General features: G+C 40.7%; 1 protein-coding gene and 1 long non-coding RNA gene across 2 annotated transcripts; both read right to left on the bottom strand.

The window, feature by feature from the left end:
• Positions 1 to 2,730: 2,730 nt before the first annotated feature.
• Positions 2,731 to 4,111, bottom strand: LOC125294546 (G2/M phase-specific E3 ubiquitin-protein ligase-like). Its single transcript, XM_048243389.1, has 4 exons — positions 3,829 to 4,111; positions 3,390 to 3,568; positions 3,104 to 3,276; positions 2,731 to 2,986 (listed from the first exon to the last, which is right to left on the bottom strand). Exons 1-4 carry the CDS (start codon positions 3,995 to 3,997, stop codon positions 2,731 to 2,733), a joined length of 777 nt encoding a protein of 258 aa, XP_048099346.1. The 5' UTR covers positions 3,998 to 4,111.
• Positions 4,112 to 4,248: 137 nt separating this feature from the next.
• On the bottom strand, positions 4,249 to 4,908 carry LOC125295327. Its single transcript, XR_007193650.1, has 3 exons — positions 4,820 to 4,908; positions 4,539 to 4,709; positions 4,249 to 4,364 (listed from the first exon to the last, which is right to left on the bottom strand). It is a non-coding gene; the product is annotated as an uncharacterized LOC125295327 (long non-coding RNA).
• Between the last annotated feature and the right edge of the window lie 10,429 nt (positions 4,909 to 15,337).

The raw sequence follows: 15,337 nt of genomic DNA, 5'->3' as shown, positions 1-15,337 counted from the left end.
ATTACGCCAATCAATACATGGGTTTGTTTGAGAATAATTTTGTCCTTAATCCAGAAGTAAATACATATTTTACTTAATATCCTTCTGGTTTATTGATGACATTTTTTCATCTGGATAGGCACGATAGAGGCTCTGAAACAATTTCACCAGTATCTGAACTCGGTCAGTGAACACCTTAATTTCATTTTAGAATTTAGTCCAGACAAAATCAGCTTTCTGGATGTTATGGTCATCAAACAAGGAAAAACTCTACAGACAGATTTATACAGGAAACCCACTGATAGGAATACTATATTACGTGGGGATAGTTTCCATCCCACTCATCTCATTAAAAGTCTCCCCATCAGTCAATTCCATCGGGTCAGAAGAATCTGCAGTTCTGAGACCAGTTACAAAAAACAAGCTACTGATCTAACTGACAGATTCATAGAGAGGGGTTACAAACAGGAATGGGTTGAAGCTGCTGTTGACCGGTTCAGCGCCATCTCTCAGGATGAGGCTTTACATCCTAAAGCTAGAAGCAAAAACACTAACTCCCCCTTCTGTGTAACCAAATACTCACCGATCGGGTCTGAGCTTAAGAAAATTATCCGTAAACATTGGCACATAGTCGAATCTGACCCAAGACTGGGAAATGTCTTCAAGGAGCCACCTAAGCTGGTTTTCAGACGCCCTCGCAACATAAGGGATCAGGTAGTGAGATCATATACACCTGGGGACAAACGCACTGGTACAATAAACATTCCAGACGGTAACTACAGATGTGGTAGTTGCGCACAGTGCAGCTACACCACCAGATGTAAGACATACACACACCCTCACAGTGGTAAAACCATTAAGGTCCGTGGGGCCATAACCTGCAACACCACGTTTGTTGTATATTTGATCAAATGCCCTTGTGGTCTTGCTTATGTTGGGAAGACGTAGAGCTTTGGCGCTTTGACGCGCATTAGTGAACACCGGAGTAATATCAGGTGTGGGGATGTGAGGAACCCTGTAGCGGCACATTTTAAAGAAGCTGGGCACAATATCAGCACCCTTCGCTATATGGGCATTGAAAAAGTGGAACGGCCACCTAGGGGTGGGGACCATGAACGTCTGCTTTTATAGCGTGAAACATATTATATACATGCCCTCAATACCATGGATCCATTTGGACTGAACGAGGAGTTTGATATAAAACCCTTTTTATAAATGTTTTTTTAAACGTTTATAATTATTTTCTAAAAATCTGTCATTTGTTTCTTTACAGTGTGTGAGATTGACCATACTGCACAATTACTCTCCTTTCGTCTGCCACAAGACATTGGAGACTTGGAAATATCAACTTTTCCCTTTTTTTCTTGTTTCTTTTTTTCAGTCTGATGTATAAAGACATATACAAAGGATTGAATTGATGCAACTGTAACACTTGGTGTGCTGATGTAGGCCATATAGGCCATTTGCTTACAAGACTGATTGGTGTACATGGGGCATTACCCACTACTTTGTCTATATATATCTCCACCCACCCGCTCATCTTCTTGATACCTGACGAAGACCTCTGGTCGAAACATTGTGTTAATAAACCACTCTGGGAGCTTATAGAAACGGTGTGCGGGTATCTTTTTATTTTTCAATTAAAGACTTAAATTACCCAGATTGTTGTAGATATTAATGTAATTTATACCAGTTATCACTGTAGGACAACTGAAACAACACGAAATAAACAGGGCTGGAAATATTTTATTCCTGTAGGCTATACTACCTACCTACATTGCTGGTACATTTTGGAACAGTATAGCTACATGAACTAATTATCTTTAGTGTCTTCCAGTTCCAGTAGCCTATCGTATAGGTTATATATAGCTAGTTGGCTTGTGCATGACTTTACATTTACATTTCCGTCAGTCTACAGTCTTTTAGCCTATGGGTTATCATGATAAATAACCCTTCCAAGATAGAAACCTTATCTACTTTGAGAGACCAACCACCACTCATGCCATCGATGTTGAATTTTGGGTGTCTGACGGAAACTGATCAATCTGACCAACAATTAACGTCGATTTGACACTCTTTTGCTGTCTGGGTTTGCAAATCATTAATTTAGAAAATGTAAGTTGCGCTATTTGTTATTGTAATCACAGCACGGCCTTACTATGTTATCATTACCATATCATTACATTATCGCAATTAATAAGTCATCATAATCATCATCGTCAGCATTGCATGTCACACATAGCCTACCTGCTCCACCAGTGAGTGAGTTCTTATCATGTAGCCTCAATAGGCTCGCACTCTCCACCACCTGCTCACTGTCCCTCTGCTCTGTATGCATGCTTACATCCTCGTTCAAACTCAACGAACTTCAACATGTTACTGACATATGCTAGCCTACTTGCAATATTGTATTTTTGAAGCTTCTACATTGGTGTTAATTTTGCACAATTGTCACTACCGCACCCGTCCGCAATTTTAGTGTAGGCAACTTCGATTAACTTTTGATGCGCTCACAGAATCCTGGCTCTGAGCCAAAATGGGAGGGGTGGGGCCTGACGTGAGCTGTTATTGGATCAGTCCAGTGTCAATAGAAATGTAACCAATGGGCCGCTGATTGTCCTTCCTTTGGGCCGATCGTTGGCCAAAATAATATTTATATAGCCTATTCTATAGGCCCAAAAGGTGCGTCGGCCCACCGGGAAAATGCCCGGTATGCCAGGTGGCCAGTCCGCCCATGGATAGATAAATACTTTATTGATCCCCAAGGGGATCCCCAATTTTCAAGGGTTTACCTTCAATGTCAATTAGCAAATCTCTCCAATAGCATATGTTTTGAGTTTCTAACTCTCCTGCCCAGGTGCCTGGTGGCGAGTATTGGATTTTAAACAGTGTTGATAGGTCAGCAGCCTTCAAAAGACTTGGGTTTTCTACAAACATGTTATAGAATAGATCCGTGTGTTCTCTCATTGCCTCCAGAAGACCAAGGGTGTTGAGGCCAACTTCAAATCTGCACACAAACGCACACACACACACACACACACTTAATGAGCCTTCACAGAAATTCACAGGGGGAAGGAAAAGGAATAACTCTATCTAATAACGACAAGTTAACACAGATACTCACTGTTGCAATGCAACATGTAGTCTGCCCTCAACGAAGTAGTCAACGGCAGCCTGAACCAGGGCATCTCTCTGTCTAAGTGTGGAGATGCTTCTGCATGCTCCCACAATAGCGAGACAGTCCTCTGCCTCTTCTACTGCTGCTTTTGCCTCTTGGACAGTTCTTGCGTCTTTGATCTAAGATAGTTAGCAATGTCATATTAAATAAGGAAAATATTGCCTATGTGCACTAAACATGGTACCAGCAAGTACTTGCTAATTGCCAATTGGTATACTTCAATAGAACTCACCTTCAAAAGCTTCTCCTTGAACGACACGTCGCTCACTTCCTCCAGTGTCGCAGGGGGGGTACGTGTACGACAAAGTTGCCCATACAGTCTGTCAGAGAAAAAACCTGGTGCCACGCCTCCATGAATAACACACACAGAAATCATCCGTGCTATCTGTTGGTATGTTTTTTTTTTCAGGGCTGAAAATAGAAAATACCAAGCTGTAAAGTCCACTATGCATCCACTAACTACCATGACCATGTGAAGTGAAGTCCATTATTGTGCTTACTGATAGTGTTGCCACATTTTTTATATTTATTACTGAGGAATATTTTACAGAACTGCTACTAGTTCTGCATGCTATGCTGGAACACCACTGCTAATTGATAAAAGATGGTCAAAAAGGTGTCCATATAGCACAGGCTTATTTGGAAGTTTTAATAGTGAACATAGCAATTACCAAGAGTGTCGAGGGTGAGACGCTTTTCTGTTTCAGGTCCCTCAAATATGCAGGACTGGTGAATTGACTTTATAAGAATAAGTAGGTATTCTCTGGTGGGTCCACCACCATCCACTGCACCTTCAGCGTTGTCCTCCCCATCCACAAAAATGACATCAAGCCTGGCCATTGGGTTGAAACGTCGGCGTCTGAAAGCTTGTAGTGAACTTTTCAAAAGGTGGACATTTCCTGTATAGTCCTTACAGATATTGATTTGGTTACTCGTTGGGGCAGAACTAAAGACTTTCTCCCGAAGCGAGTTCAGGACGGTGTGGAGACAAAAACAAACACAAAAAAAACAACAACTAAAAAAGACATACAGAATACATTAGGCTTAAAGGCACAAGAAAAAAACAAGTAGTGTAAAGCATATTAATACTCCCACCACACAATATGAAAACATGCCTCTCTTGAAGTAAGGACCCATCATGGCCAAGTGAAGACACAAGTTGTGGGGAACAGGGGACAGGTGGTGGTGTGAAATCCAATGGTACAAACTGCAATCAGAATCAGAATTGTAACAGTCAGTTTTATCAATAAGTTTAATATTTGTGTTGGCATCTTGAGGTTACTCACATGTTAACAAACATTCACATTACACACAGATGAACTCAAGTTACTGACTCCCGAGTTGGCAGCAATATACTGAATGTCTGAACCTCATGTCTCACCTCAGGGTCATCTGAATGAATCCAGTGCACATACAATGTGCATAATCCTGTGATGCCATTCTCCATTAGGGTTCCATCCATAATGCTTTTCAGTCTGTTCAGCGACAAGGCGTCTTGTACATAAAAGTATTCAGAGGCGTCCTCATCCCCTCCAACAAAGTCAAACAAAACCTAAAAAATGACATGAAAAGAAATTAAGCCAAGTACCGTTTAAACCAGGGACATACTGCATTACATTCACAGCCTGTATCACAGTGACGATAAAATAGTCAGAACTTAACCTGGATGAATCAGATAGCTGGAATCGTCTTGTTCTTATACATCCACTTGGGTACTTAAATCTCAAGGGCACACCAAAACCAGCCTCAGGTTTTTGTGCCATCCTTGTCTGCCTCTCATATATGGCCTGGATGGAAAAAAAATTCCCCATTACAGTGGGCAACGCTTTCAAATGACCACTTCAGTTGCGCATTACGAGGCGTGAAGCTGCGTGAAGCTTTAGTACCACTTTCAGCCACTGTGCGTCGCTCTGCCACTGTACATCGCTCTGCCTGCCGCCCCACTCAAAAAGCAGGAGACTTGCCGAGAGTAATCCCAGCCTACGAACTCATTAACAAAATAAATCATGCATAATTAAAATATACCTCGATTTAGGCTACTTGGGTATGTCTTAAGGCTTGACTACACGGTGGTAACGAAAATCGAAATTTGCTGTCTACATTATTGTCAGTGTTGGGGGTAACGCAGCTCCGCAAATCAAAACAGTGGTGTGATAATTGAGCCAGTAGAGAAATAACTGTTCAGAATTAATCTGTAGCCTTGGGTAGGCTTCTGCAGAAAACAATGTTGTTGCCGATTTAATACTGGCGACGTTTTTAACAGGCTACGCAATAGAGGCTTAGACAACTATGACTCACGTTTTGGTTTCGTAAATTAATTTGCCCTACTTCTTGACATTTTTATTTTTCTGTACAATAAACAAATACATCTGCTTTATGCCGCAGAATTACATTCATATTTGGCTGACTTCTGCAGACGCGCAAAAACACACTGCCAGGCCATCCTTAAAAATATTTTAGTTTGCCGTAACCCGACCGACCCTGTCAATTTAGAACCGACCCAAATATTTATTTTTTTCCCCTTTTAGTCTGACCAACCGGTTGTAAACTTGCATTAAGACCGACCGATTTTTTTTTTACTCTAAACAACCAATACAAATAAAATACTATTTATTTTAGTAGGCCTAAGTATTGTGAATATAAATTGCCTACATACAAACGTAGGCTCTCTTAAATAAAACCCTGTGGCGCCATCTCTACACCATTGGTTTACGCATGTCACACTATTGCCTATACGCTTTGTTTCATTCACACAAACATCTCGACTCAACGCTTATTACTTGGCACGAAGCTCTGGAAGAACTGTGCCCAGAGTACACAAAGCACATTTAATAATGTTACAAAGATACTACATCAATCCGTATGTTTCATTAGGCTACTAGGCTATTTGTTTTGCCTTACTCTTGATTCATTTAGGCTAAGCCTTTTTATTCAGTTATTCATCATCTTCTGTCCTTGTGTAGCGACGACGCTCAGACCTGTCACCTGCCACTCATCGTGAGGTGTTTGGAATCATTCCCGCGTTACAATCATCAGCCAATCAAGGTGGTCACTTCAGTCAAGCTCGTGCATGAGTAATAACGTCATCCATAGCAACGAAGACTCACTCTTAGACTGTTAGTCAAAGATTCTAGAGCACTCAGCTCCAGAATCTGTTCAGGAGTTGTCATTTTCCCTTACTAAGAATAGCCTAGGTCTGAAAGGCTTTGTGAATAATTTAATAAGAGAAACTCCTATAGCTAAAATCTTTTATTGCTATTTAGGAGTAGCCTACTCCTAGTGGTAAGATAAAAGGCTTTGTGAATATGGCCCCTGGTGTCTAACCCAATGCATAGTATATATACTTTTTTTTGATCCCGTGAGGGAAATTTGGTCTCTGCATTTAACCCAATCAGTGAATTAGTGAAACACAAACAGCACACAGTGAACACACAGTGAGGTGAAGCACACACTAATCCCGGCGCAGTGAGCTGCCTGCTACAATGGCGGCGCTCGGGGAGCAGTGAGGGGTTAGGTGCCTTGCTCAAGGGCACTTCAGCCGCGGCCCACTGGTCGGGGCTTGAACCGGCAACCCTCCGGTTACAAGTCCAGAGTGCTAACCAGTGGGCCCGGCATAGCCCATTTACACAAAAATAATGGTCGAATATTAGGCTACTGATGATCATTGTTATTTATGCATGTCTCCAACTTTGGGCTTCAGGTTTCACAGTATGTGTAAATTGTCCAATATGAACAGGCCAAATACAAAATAAATGTTACAAATATCGCCTAGATATCTGTAAATATTAATCAACTGACTAAGAGTTTGTCAAAGTAGCCTTAATGATGACAAAATGCTAAGCATGCATGTAGACTATTTGAGTTTCTTAAAGCTGAACTGTGCTTTAATTGTTCAATACATGATTTTATAACAGGCCACATAGAAAATAAATGTTAAATATAGCCTAGATATCTGTAAATATTAATCAGCTGACTAAGAGTTTGTCAAAGTAGCCTTAATGATGACAAAATGCTAAGCATGCATGTAGACTATTTGAGTTTCTTAAAGCTGAACTGTGCTTTAATTGTTCAATACATGATTTTATAACAGGCCACATAGAAAATAAATGTTAAATATAGCCTAGATATCTGTAAATATTAATCAGCTGACTAAGAGTTTGTCAAAGTAGCCTTAATGATGACAAAATGCTAAGCATGCATGTAGACTATTTGAGTTTCTTAAAGCTGAACTGTGCTTTAATTGTTCAATACATGATTTTATAACAGGCCACATAGAAAATAAATGTTAAATATAGCCTAGATATCTGTAAATATTAATCAGCTGACTAAGAGTTTGTCAAAGTAGCCTTAATGATGACAAAATGCTAAGCATGCATGTAGACTATTTGAGTTTCTTAAAGCTGAACTGTGCTTTAATTGTTCAATACATGATTTTATAACAGGCCACATAGAAAATAAATGTTAAATATAGCCTAGATATCTGTAAATATTAATCAACTGACTAAGAGTTTGTCAAAGTAGCCTTAATGATGACAAAATGCTAAGCATGCATGTAGACTATTTGAGTTTCTTAAAGCTGAACTGTGCTTTAATTGTTCAATACATGATTTTATAACAGGCCACATAGAAAATAAATGTTAGATATAGCCTAGATATCTGTAAATATTAATCAGCAACAGGCCAAATACAAAATAAATGTTACAAATATCGCCTAGATATCTGTAAATATTAATCAGCTGACTAAGAGTTTGTCAAAGTAGCCTTAATGATGACAAAATGCTAAGCATGCATGTAGACTATTTGAGTTTCTTAAAGCTGAACTGTGCTTTAATTGTTCAATACATGATTTTATAACAGGCCACATAGAAAATAAATGTTAAATATAGCCTAGATATCTGTAAATATTAAAATCAGGTCTATGATTAACAGTTCTATGTAATATGTCATGTTTGCTATTAGATACGGGTTTTAAGGTGAAAAGTAAGGCATTTGTAGGAGAAACTGGGTGGAGGGGGGTGTATTCATTGTGCCCACCCCAAAGTTCTATTTGCCCCCCCAATCTGAGCAGCCTAGATCCGGGCCTGGGCCCAGTTCCCCGAAAGCATCTTAAGCCTAAGAGCGTCGTAAAGTCCCTCTTACGAACGTCTTAAGATTTGCCGACTGTTTCCCGAAACCATCGTAGCTTAAGAGCGTCGTGAAAACACTTCAGAGATCTGAGTGCTCAAGAGTACTTCGTTACCGGCTAAGAGCGTCTTAACAGTACTTCTCACTGAGGTCACCAACAGGACATACAGAGGAATTACAACTTAGAATATATAATTCAACTTACGTTCCCATTCTTTATTGTGTTTACCTGTGATGAATCAGATTTTAGCGTGCAAAATAGCCTACATTTAATGGTCATAATAATGTGATGAAAAGCGGACAAAAATGCAATCAAGTTATTAAACGAGACGTTGCCAGAATAGTTTGACATTATCTTTGCTAAGTGAAGGCTATATTTAGGCCGATGAGGTAAAAAGCAGAGAAAGCAACATGTGGTTTAGTCTGTAGCCTACTGCATCAAAATCTAAGCCTACACATTTCCTCTCTTTCTTACTTGACTTCTTTCTTATCTTCAAACGTGTTCTTGACACCGCGAAAAATTATTGCATGGTGCAATAATCTAATCTTAAAATAATTACAAATTTTTATGTCTCTGTGTGGTATATAACCTACTTGGGATGCTTACATGCAGATGTCAAAGTGTTTCTATTTTCGTATTGATGTGAATTAATGTGTAGATCCGAAGTTTAAATGGTAGGCCTATAGCTGTGACGTGCAGTCACCTGACATCACCTTCAAATCAGAGGATATTTCAGAACTATTAACAGATTTATAAAATGACCATGTAGGCTATTTTGCACGCTAAAATCTGATTCATCACAGGTAAACACAATAAAGAATGGGAACGTAAATTGGATTATGTACTGTATAAGTTGTAATTCCTCTGTATGTCCTGTTGGTGACCTCAGTGAGAACTGTTAAGACGCTCTTAGCCGGTAACGAGTACTTCTGGAGCACTCGTAGATCTACGAGTGTTTTCACGACGCTCTTAAGCTACGATGGTTTCGGGAAACAGTCGGCAAATCTTAAGACGTTCGTCTTAGGCTTAAGATGCTTTCGGGGAACTGGGCCCAGGTAACTTGTTAAGCCAGTGGTTCTCAAACGTTTTCTTTCATTCCCCACTTTGATCAAGTAGGCATTGACTGATGATAGTGGAGATAACGTGTTAGGCCTTTGCAAGTCAGCATCTCCGACGGTAGTCTACCCTATTAAAAATATTCGATGTCCCAAACGGAGAGCCATACTTTATTGTTTTAACAATCTCTATGCTACTCACCAAAATGTAGGCATGGGAACATGATGAAGTATCCAACTGTCGTGTGTTAAATTATTGTGATTACGAGCCAGTGGTTTTCAAACATTATGCGTGACTCGGACATCTATGCAACAGACTCATCGTCCTCGCATTCGCAAAATGAGGACATACAGACTGCTCAGATAACAGGTGTACCTCCAGTTATGCACGGTTTTAGTCAAGTCATTTAAATTAATCTGTTACTATGCCTATGCCTACGTTTGCAAAAGAGAACAATTTATTCACAATAATGTTACATTTAATTTACATGTTGACAATGAGTAGCCTAGTTTTGGTTGTTGTTGGTGACGTTATTGCATGTTAGTTATTCCTACAATGCAAAATTGCTTCCTCACTGTAGCCGCATAAGATTTCAAAACAGGTGAAATGCCACAAAACCGGTTTGTGAATAGGTCTGTGAGTTAGGAGTCCTCTTGGCTTCTTTTAAGCTGTCACAGCTGGTGGGAAGGTGTGATTTGTTGGGGGCAGGGCCAGATTAACTGGGCACAAATGTCTGATGACCCCCCCTGCCCCCCAGTCAACGTGAATCGGGTGGTCAGTTAATAGGCTATGCCGAAATAGTTTTTAACATTTTGAATATTAGTGTCGGGTGAATTAGGAAATGTTCTCAAAGTAGCCTTATGGCTGAAAGCTGCTTGGGACCCCCCCTGTCAAGCAATATAACCATACAAACGCGCGCACTCATTGTTTCAAAAGGAGTAAATTCGGCTTCGTCAGAACTGAGCTGTGGACGACACGGCACGCCCAATTGAAAATAAATTAACGCAACGCAACACAGACCCCGCTTCTCTCGCGTCAGTCACTGACATGAACAAAACACAAAACCCGCTTCTCTCACGGCAGTCACTGACAGTAGCCTAGAATAAATGCATGGGGAAAAAAACTTCCTCATGACAAAGACATCGTAAAACACTGAAAGTTAATATATGTCACTATAACATACATCTGTCCTTTGTCAAATGTGTTATGTTCCAAGTAGCCTAGTGCGTAATTCTGCTTCATAAAGTTGAACAAGTACATTTGCTTATTTCACAGAAAAATATAAATAGCCAGTTAGGGTCTACAGTGCAGAGTTGGTAAGTTATGGTAGGCCAACTTGGAGTGAACATACAAACAGGGGAAATTCTTTCTCTAGTAGCTGAGTAGCCTCAGGTGTGCACAAAGACATAAGGCCGAACATGCAAGCGCCAATGAATCGTGCTCTCACGACAATCATGCCGTTACACTTAAATAGGTTAACATCACTCTAAGTTCGCCTTCAAGCAAGGAAAAAGATGATTTGAAGACATCTGTTTCGTTGGAAGGGCAAGGGGTAGCAACAGGGCAACACAGAAACAGGCCCGATGGCAGGGCTGTTATGAGAGTATTAAAATATGGGATATTCTACGGGAAAACATTAAAACGGCATGACAGCGGGGGGAAGTTAAAATACGTGAGAAACACTGAAAAAGTTGGCATGCATTGTTTTGGTCCCCGTGCACAGGGATTATTTGTCATATTATTAATCACATATGATTATTTGTGAAATTGTGCAAACAGGCACAACACATTTGAAAAGACTGGTAGCATGCAAGCTCACGGGAAAGATTGATTTAAGAACGTTATCACAGTGTGTGGCTGTGGCGCAAAGCAGTGCGGGCGGAAGACAGCGACAATTGGCAGGGGAGGGTCATGTCTTTTTTAACAATTCTGTCGGAGGGTCATTGAACAATTTCTAGCAGGCAAGGGAGGGTCATGCAACTTTTGACTGAAGCACTCAAAATTCCTCCGGTGGCCCCTTCAATAAATAACAAACAGTCCCTAGATTGCTGCTGGGCTTGATGTCTTGATTCATGTCTGTTAACAACTCATTGCCGTCAAATGCGTAGCCTATCTCGCGGTTGCATCCATTACAAACAAACATGCAATGTGAACGTCTGGGATTGGGAAGAGCACTAAATGCTCTACTGAATAAGCACGAAGTCACACCTTCAAATGAAAAACACTCTTTAATAATCAAAAAAATAAACCGCTAATGAAGTAAACTTGTGACCATCAAAGTACAAGTTTGGACATATTTTGTCCAAATGATGTCTGTCTATCATCGTTGCACTCGGAGAAAACCAGAATGTTTAATTTGTCCTGCATTTCTTCTACGGCTGCAAACGGAATTCACTCGCAGTTAACCAAATATTTGTTTATTAGGGCAGGGCAGGCATATTTCTGGCTATTAAATTATTTCTAAACCAGTCTGCTAAAGTCTGTAGTGAAGTCTGTGTAGGGCTTAACAGGCTCCATTTCTTTTTACGAGACACCCTGCTCACTTGAGCCATCTACCAGTTGGATTGTTGTGGTTGTTGCAGCGTCTCACTGGGAAAATACAAATTAAAGTTGCGTGCTCCCACGCGCGGACCACGAGTGAAGCTGGCCAAGTCGAAGCACTGCCTACTGTACATTAACAATGCAATGTGAATCATAGAAATGGGAAAAGTTCAGTTGTTTCAATGGAATAACTACTGCTTTTGGCTTCTTGGCCCTATATTGTTCAAAGTTATTGCAAGAACAATAGAGTTCCGTCACTTTCACCTCTTGGATCCCAAAGCATTCAGAGTTGTGAATCTGACACATACCCTTCTGCGTCTTTCTTCTTTATCAAGGAGTTCCTTCTGCAGATCATCCTGTAATTAGATGTTTAAACAAGGCAATTAATGCCATTTCATCGTAATCTGTGAGGGCTATGCTGATGTTTTTGAACAGAAGCAATTTCTTCACTCGTGTGCAGCGTTAAGGAAATAGGTCCACAGAATTCCGTATCAACAGGAAGGAGTTTATTCCAGTTGTCCAATGTAGTAATCACCACAGTACATAAAAATAACTGATACTTATTTCTCAAAACTAATATGCCACGCTACGGTAAGAAAACTGTGTTGCTCCGTACTTGAAAAGCCCTCAACTGAAATAACAGCATTAAACAAACAATAACATAGGTGCGTTCTAAGAACGTGGCTGCATGTGGTGTGATGGACTTGTAGTGATAGGCCTATTGTTTAAATAATAATAATAATAATATCATTACAGAATTTAGAACAATATAATTACTTAAGACTAGTTAGCTGGTTATACATGTATTAAAAAATATACAAGATTGGCAAACACCCAATTATATTTACAAAGCTATTTTGGCTCCAACATACCGGCCCCTAATTGTCCTCTTAAATAAGAGACAATTACTAATTTATTGAAGTAAGGAGCCAAAGATCAACAAACTGGGAAAACTAAACAAAATAGACTTTCTAATCTTCGTTGCTTGATTTACCGTTTACCTGGTGTCAGAGGTTACTACCAGCACGACACACCGTAGGAGGGCAGTCTTTACCACTGCCCTCAAATAGTTTTTATCTGGTGTCAGAGGTTACAAGCACATGATACTCTGTAGGAGAACAGTCTTTACCAGTCTCAGGATGGTCTTGATTGGCCATTCATCTTCGGACTTTGTGAGAAAGTCTGTCCATGTATCCAAGTCTTGGTATCCATGAATATGTCAACCTTTAGACCCCTCGACGCGTAGTCAGCTGGGTTTTTGAAAGTGTTGACGTACCTCCACTGTCTTAGACAACTTCAAGATGGTTTCCACACGATTTGCCATAAATGTGCGGAATCTGCTGTTTCTGTTGGCTATGTACTTGAGCACGGTTGTGCTATTTGACCAAAACACAGACTCCTCAAGCTGAAGCTGCAGTTCTGACCTCAGTGTTTTGTCCATGCGCGCTGCCATGGTGGCAGCTACTAGCTCCATGCATGGGATGGTAATCAGCTTGAGCGGTGCTACTCTTGCCTTGGCCATGACAAAGGCACAGTGCACTTTATTGTCTTTGCTCCTCTGTAACAGCCCAGATAGCAAACATACACTGGGACGGAACTGGGCCACACCTACCACAACGTCTGGCACGGATCTGCATAATGGACCTGATCCGGCGTCCAAACGCACATCGGTCCAAAATTGGTCTGGATCCGTTTCACGGATCTGGTGCCAATAAGGGCTAAGACTGGCCCAGTTCCGTATGATAGTCTGTTACTGACGTGTTCCAGATTTGATTATCATATGCAATACGGGTCCGCTTATTGTGTGTGGTACGGACCCGTTTATCAGATATCAGCTGGCTTTATTTGACATGTGAAATGTGATTGGCAATTAATTATCCTGAAAAATCTGTTTGCTACACATTTGCTAACAGGTTCGTTATAGGTTCACCCAGGCTAAAGTTCGTAACGTTTTCCCAACAGCTCAACTAATAAACATAAGCTAGGCTACAAACACAATAGGGGGGTAAAAAAAACTTTACACATAAGTGTCTTATTATTTTTTTTATTCAACAACCTGGCTGTAGAAGTGCAATCCCAGACAAAGTCGTGTTAATTCTCACTGTTCCCATCGATATTCAGGCTGTCCTCCTCAGTCATCTCCATGGTCAATCTGAAACAACACAAAATAAACATTAGCTGCTAGCCATTTATTCCTTTTTGAAAATAGGCTAAGTCACAATTACACTCGTTTTTTTATCATCAGTGATCCTGTTAGAGTTATCACTGTTTTTTTCCAAAATAGGCTAGTTATTGTGATGGCTGTTTTGCTCAAGCTAAGCTAGTAGCCTATATTGCTGGAAAATAATAGTATAACCTTACAGTAAAGTTATCAATTGCTCGGCTGCTTGTTGTTGTCTCTGAATAAACCAACAGAGATAAAAAGCAGATAGCCTACCATGAAAAGTTGGGCTGTGTCCTAGTCCAACCCCAGGCTGGCAAATCATGTCAAAAGATTGATAGTGAGCAAACCAAAGATCCTTGATTAACGTTACGGGGTAGAGGGGTTGTTTCATAGCACTGTTAGATCTGACACAAACAACAATTGACTACTTTTACCACTGCTAGGTAATAATAAAAATAATGAAACAAGCATATGATCAATATTGAGCCAACTATATCTTCTTTTCCAGCCTTACTGTAGAAATGAAGTGGCCATGGGAACAAGGAGGAAGTTGCGCCAAACAGATGCACCGTCATTCTGTATTCTGCCAAATCTTGACTGACGTCACCAGAGGGCCACCACAGAAACCTGAGAAGGTCAGCGTCGTCCTCTGGTACCTTGACCTGATAGAACATGGCCTCTACGTCAGCCATGATCGCCAACTGTTCTTGTCTGAACCTGGTGATGACGCCGAACAGTGAACTGGTCAGGTCCGGCCCCTGTAACAGTTGGACGTTCAGGCTGGTTCCCTGATATGGCACTCCACAGTCAAACACCACTCGGATCTTCAACTTCTGCGGGTGGTACACCCCGTGGTGAGGCAGATACCAAACCTTTCCATCCTTTCGGCTGAGCTCATTGTTGTGGACCTTCACCGCATAGTCTTTGGCAATGATATCATTCATGAATGAGAATAATCAGCTCGGAACTGAGAATTTTTAAAGAATTTCTTTCTTAGACAGAGAGCTCGCTGTTCGGCCACTCTGCGGTTGTTAGGCATCTTGATGTCTTTGTTCTAGAGTTAGTTGTTGAGAGAAGGATGTTGCAAAAGCTCCTTAACATTATGGACAACACCTCACATCCACTGAATGAACTACTGGTCAAACAACAGAGTGTTTTCAGCTGGAGGTTGCTCCAACTGCCCACTGCCATAACTATTTAAAACAACTCCCCTTTGTGGCGTGAGAGAAAATCTTTTGCCGAGAGTCAATGCAGTTTACAACCTCTTTAAGCAGAGACTATTTATTTATTTTAT

Source organism: Alosa alosa, chromosome 5 (assembly GCF_017589495.1).
Source record: "Alosa alosa isolate M-15738 ecotype Scorff River chromosome 5, AALO_Geno_1.1, whole genome shotgun sequence".
NCBI classification, from domain to species: domain Eukaryota; kingdom Metazoa; phylum Chordata; class Actinopteri; order Clupeiformes; family Clupeidae; genus Alosa; species Alosa alosa.
The sequence above is the reverse complement of the archived record's forward strand: the minus strand, read 5'-3'. Positions and strand labels throughout refer to the sequence as shown.

Bases quoted from the DNA above. Each gene is read 5' to 3' on its own strand.
- LOC125294546 (XM_048243389.1), bottom strand. From the start codon at position 3,997: ATGGCCAGGCTTGATGTCATTTTTGTGGATGGGGAGGACAACGCTGAA. The intron at 3,277-3,389 runs GTGAGTTCTATT...TAACTATCTTAG, and splicing joins TCAAGGAGAAGCTTTTGAAG to ATCAAAGACGCAAGAACTGT. The intron at 2,987-3,103 runs GTGAGTATCTGT...GTTTGTGTGCAG, and splicing joins CTACATGTTGCATTGCAACA to ATTTGAAGTTGGCCTCAACA.